This window comes from Gymnoscopelus braueri, assembly GCF_963280865.1.
Source record: "Gymnoscopelus braueri genome assembly, chromosome: 6".
Taxonomy (NCBI): domain Eukaryota; kingdom Metazoa; phylum Chordata; class Actinopteri; order Myctophiformes; family Myctophidae; genus Gymnoscopelus; species Gymnoscopelus braueri.
In genome coordinates, this window is record NC_137607.1 from 23,433,346 (window position 1) to 23,446,562 (window position 13,217).

The 13,217-nt window shown below is 41.0% G+C and overlaps 2 protein-coding genes across 4 annotated transcripts in view; both read right to left on the minus strand.

Moving 5' to 3' along the window:
* Positions 1 to 5,155, minus strand: part of ttc39a (tetratricopeptide repeat domain 39A) — a 33,543-nt gene extending 28,388 nt beyond the window's left edge. Inside the window, exons 1-4 of the mRNA XM_080431598.1 lie at positions 4,908 to 5,155; positions 2,966 to 3,016; positions 2,700 to 2,750; positions 2,133 to 2,186 (exon numbers count right to left, since the gene is read on the minus strand). Coding sequence (XP_080287724.1) covers positions 2,133 to 2,186; positions 2,700 to 2,750; positions 2,966 to 3,016; positions 4,908 to 4,960 — 209 coding nt within the window. The 5' untranslated portion in view covers positions 4,961 to 5,155. The remainder of the gene's footprint in view (positions 1 to 2,132; positions 2,187 to 2,699; positions 2,751 to 2,965; positions 3,017 to 4,907) is intronic.
* A 993-nt stretch (positions 5,156 to 6,148) lies between these two features.
* The window catches only part of eps15 (epidermal growth factor receptor pathway substrate 15), a 30,783-nt gene continuing 23,714 nt past the window's right edge, over positions 6,149 to 13,217 (minus strand). For all 3 annotated transcript variants that reach the window (XM_080430770.1, XM_080430769.1, XM_080430768.1), the window contains exons 23-25: positions 12,617 to 12,752; positions 12,124 to 12,329; positions 6,149 to 8,622 (exon numbers count right to left, since the gene is read on the minus strand). In XM_080430770.1, coding sequence (XP_080286896.1) covers positions 8,482 to 8,622; positions 12,124 to 12,329; positions 12,617 to 12,752 — 483 coding nt within the window. In that variant the 3' untranslated portion in view covers positions 6,149 to 8,481. The remainder of the gene's footprint in view (positions 8,623 to 12,123; positions 12,330 to 12,616; positions 12,753 to 13,217) is intronic.

The following is a 13,217-nucleotide window of genomic DNA, read 5'->3' on the forward strand; positions in this document are numbered from 1 at the left end:
TTCTATCCTCTGAAGAAATGTGTTTCTTTGGAAAACTACAACATTGTTGTTAAATGAAGTCTCCAGATCTAGCTGTGTCCACATGGACCTATTCTTACCTATTTACCTTTTTTCCTCCCTTTCCAAAGCAACCAGCAATTTTGCTGTTTTCTGGAAACACTTTTCAGCTCAGTGTTATTATTACACAACCACAACTGAGGAGACATTTATTCCTATACAGTATGGTTTCAAATATTTGCCCTAATGAGGTGTGTTTGGTTTGTCTTAGCGGATGCGCAAACATGTAGCAAACAAATCCCTTAAAAAATAATATGCTGTAAATCTAGCTCCATCTGTTTATTCAAAACACAGTCATCTATTTTGTCATGGTGTGTACACACCCCTGCTTCTTACAATGACATTGCCCCATAGGTCAAAGGCATTGAGATATAGATACACAATATATAGATATATGTCTTCAATATGTTTAACTTCATGACCAACTGAGCACAACTTGCTCTGAATATAGCCTGTATAACAATTAACACACACTAAATCGTTTAAGTCTGACAGACAAGGTAATCCATAACTATAAGGCAGCAAACAACTTGTCTTTAGCACTTTGGCCTCAGAGTACAAACGTGAGATGAAACCCGTTTTGTCATGTGATTGTGGTAAAACTTCATGCTTAAATATAATGCTCCACTATCAGGTCTTTCATTCATATGCTCTGCAAACTATGGCGAGGGTTTATGCTTAATTTATGCCCATTTTCAGCAGTGCAATGCATACATACATACGGTACATACAAACAAACATACACATTACATACATCAAAATATCTATGCAAAAACAGGAGTTGCAGAATTACTGGAAAGTGTAATTTCATTCACTTTTCCTACCCCTTTTGTGGGCCAATATGAGAGAGTCTTACAAGACAGTCTCTAGTTAGTCAACTCTGTCCAGTAACCTTTTAATTAACACTAAACCACAATATAGACTATGCTGTACAGTATGTCGATATCTGCAGCCAGTGATGTAGGTATCGACACATGCATTAGCCCATTACTTAAATAATACGTTGTTAGGCAGTCAATTGTAACAGGACTGCAATAATTAATGCCGTTCTCAGCTGTACTCTCTCTGATTCTGAATATTTGATATGTGAGCAGCAGGGAGAGCCTGTGTTTATGCCTATGCCCTTTCAATGAGTGACCCCTGCTGTCATCTTGGGTTTGCCGAGCCTCTCTGTTTGCTCTGCAGGTGGCTCGTTAGTGTAACCTGGAACACTGAGGTACTGTACCAGGTGTGTTCCCGTTTTTATAATGTAAGTGCTGGCTGTAGTCTAGACTCTCTCCCTCTCGCCTCCTTCCTGCCGATACGTCATTCTGGTGTGGTTATGCTGCTTTAACGATTTTTTGGGGGGGTTTCTGCCTTTATTCAGATAGTTAGGTGATTGAGTGACAGGAAACAGGGGGAGAGAGACGGGGAGAGACACGCAGCAAAGGTCGTCAGGCATTAGAGGCTACATGTGGTATGCGCCTTAACCACTAGGCCATCGGCGCCCCGCTGTTTACGCTTTTTGCGGCACTTTACAACAAGCACACACCTCTATTCATCCACACCATACAGCTGGGCGGGTAGAGAGGCCGTAATTGCAAAAGTTGCCGGTTTGACCCTGGGCTCGCCTGTGTCGTCTGTGTCAAATTGTCTCTGAGCAAGACGTTTATGGGCCAGTCCACACCAATGCAACTACTCGCAACTCCTTGCAACATGCAACTACTTTCAACTACTTGCTACCATTATCCCCAATAGCAGTTGCAGGAAGTTGCATTGGTGTGGACTGGCCTTAACAGCTTCCCTGTGTGCTCATCTGAGCCATCTGAGCAGCTATTTGCTGGGTGAAGCAGTAAAAGCAATTGCCCCTCCCCCCGAGGATGAGAAAATATTCCTCTTTCTTCCTTCACACCCCATATTGTAAATATATTCGGTTAACCAAATTAATTTGGTCTAGTTTTGTTCAATTTGATTGGTTTAGGCTTCAGCATTGGTCTCTCATTTGTTGTGACCAAAGAGCCAGGTCATAATAAATGCATTCAGCTGAATCAGCCCCGCCCCCTATATGATGGTCATTGACATTTCAGCAGACTTACCCGTTACATGGTTCCGTAGATTCCAGACCATTTGTGTTATCTGGTATCTGTAACCTGAAACAGACCAGTAAAATAGATGCTATTTAGAGAGAGAAAAATGGATGAACAATTGATGGCAACCTGTTGAAAAGGGGAGCATTGTTTGAGGAATACGATATTGAGAGCCATAGAAACAGTGACACAAATATCTGGTAACCCTTTACTTGCCACCTGCCAGGGGGCGTATTTCTTGGTAATGATCTGTGATGATAAATTCCAGCTAATGCCTATAGAAATCTACTTCAAAGACTTGTACAAAACTGAAATGGTCATGGAAATGATTGAACCATAACATTTAATTTGTGAATATTATTGTTCATGGATATTACAAACAAATACTACAACCTTTGAAAAGGTTCAGGTCATTCATATTTTAAATAGCACAACCAAGTGGCTTACTTTCAAGCTAAGGATAAATAAATACATTTTTATTTTCATTTTAGTGTTCATCTCATCTCAGAATTAAACAGTGCTGATTGACCACTGGAATAACTAATGATTTATAACATGTTCTTAAAAGACACTTACTTGAAATCTGTGATGATAGGATCCAGCTCTGGACCATTGATGACTGACAACCTAAGAACACAACAATGCACTTATTATGATTCTTACCATGCCCAGAGGACCAACTTCATAATTACAGACCACATCAGCATAATTATGACTATGAATAATAATAATACAATGACTGTATACTTCACATATTTTTGGATACATCACATGCTACTGTGAAATTGTGTCATTTCCACGTAGGCGACATGTTCCAGAGAGCATAATGTATGTGAACCTACCGGCTTGGGGAGTCAGGGCTGTCAGAGATTTCTTTCGCCTCCACGGCATCACTGGTGAGAAGGTCAAATGTTAATTTAGAGAGAGGAGCATAATGGCTGTCACATAGGTGCTGTGAGAAGAGGTGATGTTATAGCCAAGATACTGGAAAACCAAACAATGATGGACCACAGGACCACAATGGAAACAAGCCCTTAGGGCTTTTGGTGTAGGTAATCCTTTTAGCATCATTGTATAAGCTTACCACTGTTCTATTTGCAAACAGTTAATTAAGTATTCAATCAATCAATTAATCAATCAATCAATCAATAAAAAAAAAGCTAGTGAAATTACACAGTGTAACTAGAATTTACAGATCCTCAATCAACAGTAATCCTTCTGATTATACATTTATTTTATGTATTTGAACTATTAGCCTACATAGGCCTACTAAGACTACATAGGCCTACTATTAGCCTACATAGGCCTACTATTAGCCTACATAGGCCTACTACTACTAAATAGGCCTTAGAATTTACACAAACAATGACCCATACAAGAAAATACTAAATGAACATCATATTCATTATTATAGGATATAATGATAATTAAAGAAATGTCATGGTAGTAGCAGCAGACAGTCACAAGGTTTGTAGTAGTGAAATGCTCCCTCATACAGAGCAGTGGCAGTGGGTACAGAATGTACACCAGGCTGTCAGTAGGATAATAATGATGAACCTTAGTCTAAATACAAGACTGGCTGGAGCACATTTCTCTGTAGCTTAAATAAAACATAAAGCATCTGTTTCAATCTAAGGAATGATATGCCTATTGCCTACTAGTCCTTGTAAACACATGACTAGTTAATGACTGACTTCCAGTGTGTGTGTTACATTCATTTTTAATTTTTTTTCTCCATTTAACAGACTGAAGCAATAGGCTGTCATTCAAGTAGGCTATTTATATTTATTAACAGCCTATATCCCTACATTGATGCAGAGGCTTGGGGATAGCTTAAATGGAAGGGAAATTAAACTATTTAAGACATTAAATTAAACTATTATTATTATTATTATCACTAAGCATGTTAGCCTTAGATCGAGACTATCGTAGATGTATTTGATCGAGTCTGACTTCTACGTTCGTATCTACGAGAGTCTTAGCGACCACCCCCCCAGTTTGCCCTGAAATTTCACCAGTAAAGCCCGTATTTCTCCGAACATGTACAAATGCAAAATATAAGGTGCTTATCCGCTTGCTCCAAATGTTAACTGGGCGTCCGGTGTGTTTGTGCAATGTATTAGTAAATATTTTTCAATAAAGAAGTGTTTTAATCTCGTCTGTGGACGATTCTGTCAGAAGTTCCAAATGGGCGGTGGTGACGGGGCGCACCCGGTGAAAGTCAGGAATTACACTCAATGTAAACAGGAAGTAAACGAGGGGGGACAAATGATGTTCGGCCACAGACGGGATTAAAACACTTCTTTATTGAAGAATATGGACTAATACATTGCAAAAACACGCCGGACACCTAGTTAACATTTTGGGGCAAGCGGATAAGCACCTTATATTTTGCATTTGTACATGTTCGGAGAAATACGGGCTTTACTGGTGAAATTTCAGGACAAACTGGGGATAAAAATGTAAAAATCGATCAAATACATCTACGATCTACGAGTCTTGATCTAAGGCTATAAGCAATGGCATCATGTGTGGGTTAAAAGTAGGCTATGTAATGTATGCCGTTCGTCTACACAATAAACCTACCGTGTTTTATCAACGCACGCTCACCTTTCACACGCACGACCTGTTCAATCTGACAGTCGCGTGTGGCCAACATTGTTGCGGACATGGCAAACACAGCGCCGCCACCACAACCCACACACCAACACTCACTATATATACATCCTCATAGAAAAGTGGTCAACATGATCATGCTTTTCCCATAAAACTTGTGCTACTCACTTTTTGATGTCATCTTTCTTCACGCTTCTCCTCCAATTAGTAATAAAACTCATCACACAACCACCGAAATCCAGTCAGATAGCCTATATAGAACGGAAAACAGTGGCTTTCTACTTTCAACTTTCTACACGTTGCATGGACATGAGCAGCAGAGCAGATCAGATCAGTCTACCTGTGGTGGGCAGCTGAGCTGAGGTGTGTGTAGTGTGTGTATATCCAGCCAGGAAATTACAGCAGGCTGTACAGTAGGGCGTCTTCCTCCTTCCTGGGTTACCAAGGTGCGGAGCCTCTCATCTCCATAATAATAAGTTCTACATTTAAATGCATCGGAATGTGGCGTCTAGTGGGGGTTGGCCTTCCTAGGTCTTAAAGCACCGCCCTGGTCCAGAGGCTCGTTTAGTGAGTTCTCTCCAACGCCCTGCCACGCGCGCTGCTATTCTCATTGACCGAAACTCCACTACCGTGCGAGGTCTCCAACTTTAGTAAAAAATTAACACAACTATGTCGCTACTCACCGAAACAAAGGCAGTTTTGTGTTGTTGAAAGTCTATTCTCCAGGATGGGAAGCCTCTCATGATCCCACCTTCTCTGTATAATACACTTTTTGGGGCAGAAAATATAATATGTCCACCAGATGGAAATTATTTTATTTACTCCACTGCGCAGTGCGCTCTCTACAGATCTGGTCAATATAAATTACCATTGGTCAGATCTGTAGAGGGCGCAGTGGAGTAAATACAATAATTTCCGTCTGGCGGACATATTTTATTTCTGCCCAAAAGGTGTATTATACTGAGATGTGGGGTCCTGAGAGGCTTCCCACCCTGAAGAATAGACTTTCAACAACACAAAACTTGACCATAAATCAAACTGCCTTTATTTCGGCGAGTAGCAAAATAGTTTTGTTTATTTTTTTACTAAAGTTGGAGACCTCGCGCGGCAGTGGTCTATGACTATGAGAACTCGCTAAAGCTTGGACCACCACCAGGGCTATCCACATTCATTCACTCAGCTGGCCACTCAGCAGTGTACACACACTGGTATGAAGTCACCTTTGAAAAAATCTAATCTAATCAATGACAAATCTGTATGTTTTTTCAGTAGTTTTGAGAGAACATGGCATACTCAGGCTCTCTCTCTCACACACACACACACACACACACACACACACACACACACACACACACACACACACACACAGATCAACAACTTTATGGTAAACGCATGACAAGAGACAAACACCAACTAAACTGTTTAGATTTATTGTTCCTTTTTCAATTAAATGCATATCATATTCTGACCAAACCTCCCCATAATAACTCTTCGTACATGTTAGAAAATACAAAATAAAATACAATTAGCTAGATTTTTTAAAAAGGCTTTTATGAATAAGCCTAGAAACATAAGTGGTTTTTGACTTGTAAAAGAGGTGAGTCTATACAAAGGATGTGTCTGGTGGCCTTAAGTACAAGATAATGGTATTAAAGTCAACATTTACAGGTATGAAAAGAGACTTCAGCAATCTCGTTTCACTGTATTTACAATGAATGTATTTGTCGATGAAGGACTTACATCAGTAGGAAGTGCTGAAATGACCATAATAAACATAAATGCTGGGCCTGGACAAGCTTGACAGATTAGCAATGGAAAAAATGTCCATACCAGTTGTGCAATTTGGTCAGAAAACAGTTGAGATAAAGAATGCACAGAGCCCTCTCACTTTTTAAATCAGGCCTTCCCTTGTTTAAAAACCTTCATTCACAGTTTAGCACGCTCCGATAAGGGGCTTAGATCATTCTCTTGGACAAACAAAAAGACTGGCCCTACGCTGGGGATGTTAACGTGCCAACATAACATATCACTGTATAAGAGAATTGGAGACTCATTCTTCTGGAGTCCCAACCACCATCACTACCCCGCCCCTGGCAACACAACAAGTTTTTGCAAGTTAAATCCCCATGAGCATGAGGTTCATAGACAGAACAGAGGCTTTTGTACAAAACAGCAGACACACTTAAATGACCTTTTTCTCATTCAGATAAGACTATGAAATGCAGTCAACCACAGTTCAAGGAAGCACCTCAGTTAAACACAAAACATCCAGAAACATACAGGTTTTATACAAATGCTAATATAAAGCAGCAGCAACATATGACATAATTCGCAATGGGACCTCACCTGGCCGGCTCTTTTAAATGCTATTGGTATTGGTTAAACTGGTTATTTACACTGTAGATCCTGACATACCACTGGTATATGGACCATAGATATGTATCTGTGTAAGTAAAGAGCGAGAACCAAGCGTGGTGAGTTACATTTTTGGGACATTCTACATAGATTTACAGAGGTGGGGACAGAAGAGGCAAAGCAGATATAAGCCATTTTAGTTGTTTTTGTTTTTACACACAGCCATTCCTCTCTGTTACAATCCAGTTTCTAGTTCACAAACAAATCATTTATAGATATAGATATATTTTTTTCCATTCAAAGATCAATCATTTTGTACAAGACAATAAAACATTACTGGCAATCTTCCCAAAAGTCAAACTTCTTCACTTTTCATTGTGATTTCAACAACCAGGAAGCAACAGTGTTAAATTAGCATGACCATAAAATTAACTGTTGTGGCAGGGTGGAAGTGGGCTGCATCAGGGACAGTACTGGTTGACAAACATTCTTCACTCAGCAGGCTGGTGACAAATGAACACTCCTATTCTAATCGGTTTTATGAATACAGGCCCCAAAGCAAATCAATAATTCTTGCCGAAATGCAAAGAAAATGTAGTCGATGTAGTTGTTCCGCATAAGAACTGTAGTTTCCCTCTTCTTATCACCACGATTAGTATCTATTGTATATTAGAGTTGAAAACTGGACAAACCAAGCCATTAATGCAGGAAATACACTTTTCCAAAGGCTCAGTATGTACATTAGAGTTAAGAGATTTGTTCATGCTATAAATCTGAAGAATACTGCAGAACCAAAATGTTGCATTAACTCTCAGAGAACTAGATTTCAACAAAGCAACACCAGGAACTGCAGACAACTATGACTGTCCTGAAAGCAATTACACAGGCGTGTTAGGATCATATGGAACTGGGTGGAGAGAGCGGCTGGGGTGGGTGTTAAAATATATACTGTATATTGAACTGTACATGTAATGCATTATACAACAATGTCAGCTTTGTCCTTTATGTTGAAATCAGGGGGGGGGCATGACAATCATTCTGTCCAGTCTTTGACATTCGTTTAGTCTATAATCACTGCATTACAACATAGTCCCCCTTAAGTCCATGTAATCTCATCATTCTCTCCTCCTGCAACCTCGACCGAGTCAGACCAAAGAAAACAAAAGGTGGATTAACGCGATTTTGCAACGCGATTTGTGAGAACAGGCTGAGGACGTAGCGTTGGAAGACTTAAAAGGTGGGTATTGTCTGAGACTGTCTCTTTTAGGGGTCAGCAGGTGATGCTGTTGCTGAGTCTGTCCTACAGAATCCCCCAAGTCTTTGCTTTGGTGCTTGCTTGGCTAAGGCAGGCAGTGCCATGCCAAGCCACGCCACTAGAGGGCGCCACTCATGAGAGTTCAGACTTGCTGAGGGCGATGGCCAGCTCCAGGTCTTCTTGTTCCTGCTGGGTGAGTCTGGCGAGGCGCTCCTTTTCCTCCCGTTCGCTCTCTCGCTTTGCCCACTCTATCATGTCTTCCTCTGTTGGGTACTGTTCCATGCACACACAAGATGGCAAATGCACACACACATACAAACAAACAAGAGAAGGCACAGACAGACAAACAAACACTTCTATAAGCAATCCTTTTGAGATGAAAATTGGTTGACAGAGCTGTCTGCTGGCTCCCACTGACTGTATAGAACATAGAACATCCAAATACCAATCCAAACATTTATCCTGATGGGAAGTAATTAAGAATATAAATGTTTTTCTAGTTGCTAGTGTAGATGACACAAAAACTATTGAGCGACACCTTGAGAACGGACTAACAATTACACATGGAACACTTGCATCTTAAACTGTGAAAACCATGGACATCATGTAATCCCTACCCCAAAACACAAACAAATGAATTGTCACAACACATACTATAAATATCAAGGGGGAATGAAACCCTTGACTGATTGTGTTTGTTTGTTTTCGGATTCAGGTTAAAAACTACAGCGAGTACAAACATGGAGGGCACACATACACGTCAGAACCGTCAGCGTCTCCATTACCGAGACGTCTTATACTCAATGGGAGTGAAGAGGTGGAGATCCGGTTGCAGTGTCTTGACAAATCACCTTCAACGCATTACGTTCTAAATTGGTGAACCTTCACCGGGTGTCAAACAATAAGAAAGAAGTGTGTCGTTGACCACACCTGGAGACATTTAGCTTGTATTTTCCTTTCAGTGAGACATGCACTCCAACGTAAGTCGAACAAACTACACACCAGAAAACCCGCATTACCAACAATCCGCAAGACAAAATGGGTTGGGTAACACATGTGTGACTATACCCTGAGGGCCTGGTCATACATGCGCTTCAGACGCGCTTTAGATGTGTTCATTCCCATGTTATCTTGTGGGGATGTGGGCTGTGCCGGCAGGAGTGCCAGTGTTCCAGTGTGTAGTTCATTTGACTTATGTTGGAGTGTTGGCTCACTTAAATAAAACCTATTGGTTGGCACCCGGTCAAAGTTCACCAGTGTTGAACCCCACACTTCACACACGCTGGACGTCACATGGGTGACCTTATGGGTGCATTCATGAATACTCTCTTGGAGAACAGCACACCCACGATGCTCTCTGGTCGTTCAGAGTTGCCTTTCGAAAATTCTGAGCTCTGCGCTCTGGGAGCACACTGAGCACTCAAGAGAGAAAAGCTGAGATGTTCCGAGTGTCTGAACATTGGTTTACAATGACAGAGGAAGTCATTGCAAAATGCGATGGCTTCTTAGCGTATTCAACAAAGATCCATGTGTAACAAAACAGGTATAATCATGTTTATACACGAGATGAATTCACGTAGAATTTTAATATCTACCGTATCTGACCATTCGTGGATTAATTGAGCGACATCAAAATTGGAGCAGATTCTCAGAGCATATTTCCGAACACACCCGATAGTGAAAAAAACACAGCTGCAGCTAATCAAATGAATGATGGGTGTGTTAAGATTTAGGTGTGCCAATGTGCATTGGCAATACTGTTAACTACTGTATATATATGGCTGCACCCATGGCTCTGGGCACACCACAATTGAACACACACCATTATTCATTTTATTAGCTACAGTTCGGTTGTCTGCGGAAGTCTTTACCCTTAGCTGGAAAACAAAAGACAACATCAGGCTATGTTTTTATGCCCCTTAATTGGTTGACAAATAAGATGATGCAGATTGTGTAGAAAATGTAAATGAAAAAAAAAAAGATGATTTCTTGAGAGGTGCAGGTATTGGTGTCTTTTTTCAGGTAGGCAACATACAAGTGGAGTGAGTTAACCACATACAAGAGATGTGATTAGGAACGTACAGCTCAATGGCGTTTGTTCACCCATGCAAAGACACTTAGCAGCGGGTAGTCCAGTGCGTTTCTCATAACATTAAATAGTACAGAACATGCATGGTTAAAACATATAAGAACAGGTGTATGAAAGTGCATACCAAAGAAGGCTCAAAAGTGTTCAGGCTTAGTTAAAATGTATATCATAATCATCTGGGTTAGAACTGATATTTTAAGACCAGTAATAAATGCTTACACAGTAAAATCCTCAGCGTTCATTTATTTAATAAGTCTGAGTGTTTCCACCACACCCTGAACACTCAAGTTTTATTGTTCCATATGCCTCAAGGTGACATAGATGACAGGCGTTTAGGCTATCCGACCTTCATCACAGCAATTTGTACAAACGGAACCAAATGAACCCGCAACAGTCCATTTGGTAACATTTGCACACTCTGACGAACACAAACTCTCATGAACACTATTGATTTTACTGTGTAAAGAAGGTGAAGACAGTAAATGGAAGTGGAGATAGTGTGATGGAAATGTCGTGGATGCACACAGAAGCCAGAGATGGTGCTCTTGATTCAACACTTTATTCAACTTCTTTGACAGAAGAGAAAAGATGGAAGGAGGCGTACACACACGTACACACACGTACACGTACACACACACACACACACACACACACACACACACACAATACCAGCGGGTCCGTTTCTCCACATCACAGTGCATTGCTGACCACATCAGAGATAGGAATGAACAGAGTAGGATGTGGAGGGAAAAACACTAAACTGTGCAGGGCAATGGTGAAGATAGTGGTAAGAGTCATTGGGAGCCAGCCAATCAGAAAAAGGACAGTTAGTGCGTGCAGGGGTCATGCGGGATGCAGTCAGGTAAACGGGTGAGGGGATAAATCAAACCTACTTTCTATCACATTATAATGTTGATTGATGCTGCCTGTCCCACATCAACCCCACGATAGCAGATCCTACATCAATTCTTTTTAGGACACCAAAGTGGGTTTAACTTGAGATAAAAATAACATGGGATGTATTATTAGTAGGCTGACATGGGACTACTACCATCAGCCAATAACAAGCAGCCTCACATCTCTCCATCCATTGCCAACCAATAAGAGTAACTTTGCGTCTACAAGGCAGCAGCTCAGTAGTTTTAAGCTGTGACTTTTGTCTGGTCGGTGATTGCACATACAATCTGTTCAATTCATTTCCCCTCAGCTATAAATACATTTTAATCACAGTGAAATCACAGTGCAAATATATCAGCAACTTAAAAAATAAGTACAGGTTTAGATAGAAAAATCCCATTCATGAAAAATATCGGATATATACACCAGAAGAAGGTGATACACAAGGAAAACATGAAAAAATAAAAAAAATGTTATAGTATGAATTACTCTGGTTCAAGACAATAATAATAATAATAATATTAAATCATCAAAACAAAATTAATGTGACCTAAAGCACCTGAGCTGACTTTTATAAGTTAATTAGGCTTATTTCTTTTGTTTGTTTTTTGGCAGTGGATGGAGTGACTTACAAAGCTGGCCTTGTTCAATATGTGGGTGTGGCTTCGTTGTATAGGTAGATATGGTTCATTAGTGAGAACACAAACAAACAAAAAAAAAGGCAGAGGGGGGCGTGGCTACTGAGACTCAGGTGGAGGAGAGGGAGACGGCGAGAGGGAGTTGCTCACTTTGTCAAAGCTGGCAAATCGGTCAGGCTCCCGTGCTTTGTGTCGAGGAGGGGAGGATGGGGCAAAGGGGTCGGCCGAGGGTTCCTTGACAGGCAGGGAGGAGGTGGAGGAGGAGGAGGAGAACTCCCCTGAGCTCTGGGGGAGGAAGTGCCCTCGTCGGTGGAATGAGTCCGAAGACTCTGTTCTGGATATGGTGGACTTTTTACCTGGACAGACAATGAACATACAGACAGACCCACAGGACAGAAACGCACACAGATGCAGACACGGACGACACACATACACACGCTCGCGCACACACACATGCACACGCACACCATAGAGAAAACACATTATTCCTTGTTTGGTACAGGAAAACATTAAAACACTTGACTTCCAGACTAAGAATCAATGGAGTGAAACACTAGAAGCAACAGTAGAAATCTGCTATTGCGGAGGCAATCCATGCCTTGCTTTTAAAAAGAGTATTTGTCATAACTAATCTAATCCTAACCTGGGGGTGGAGGGGGAGGTCTGGTTGGTGTACCCGTCTTGGGGGGCAGGGCCGGGGGCACATCAGAGCTGGGGGCCTGGCTGTCATCTTGGAACAGGTTCTTATTGTTGGTGCCAAATGGATCAGCGCCATTAGACTACAAGAATACCAGGGAAATCACAAAAACTGCAACATGTAATACTGTAGCTTTACATTTCCGAGAAGAGTTGATTTCAAAATTCAGAGCAGTTGAATTGAACTCAATGTGAATAAAAAGTACAGCCGTCTGTGTTTTCAGTAATGACTAGAAATACAACACCAATACCAAGATGCCATTCAAATATTATTAATTACCAAAAAGACGGAGGTAGGCAGGTAATTTCAAATGTGAAATATGAAAAAAGATTAACCACTTAAACACTTTTTACAGTTGACCTGGGTCCCTCGAGGATCTATACTGCTCCTTTTTCACTCTACCCCAAATCGCTTCACTGAAAATAGCTGATCTACAAGCTCACAACTCGTGAGCTAGGCTTCACGTGGTTAAATGTTGTGCATCACAGATGTTAAAGCGGCACTTCAATATCAACCATAACCATATCCAGATATCACTGACATGCTT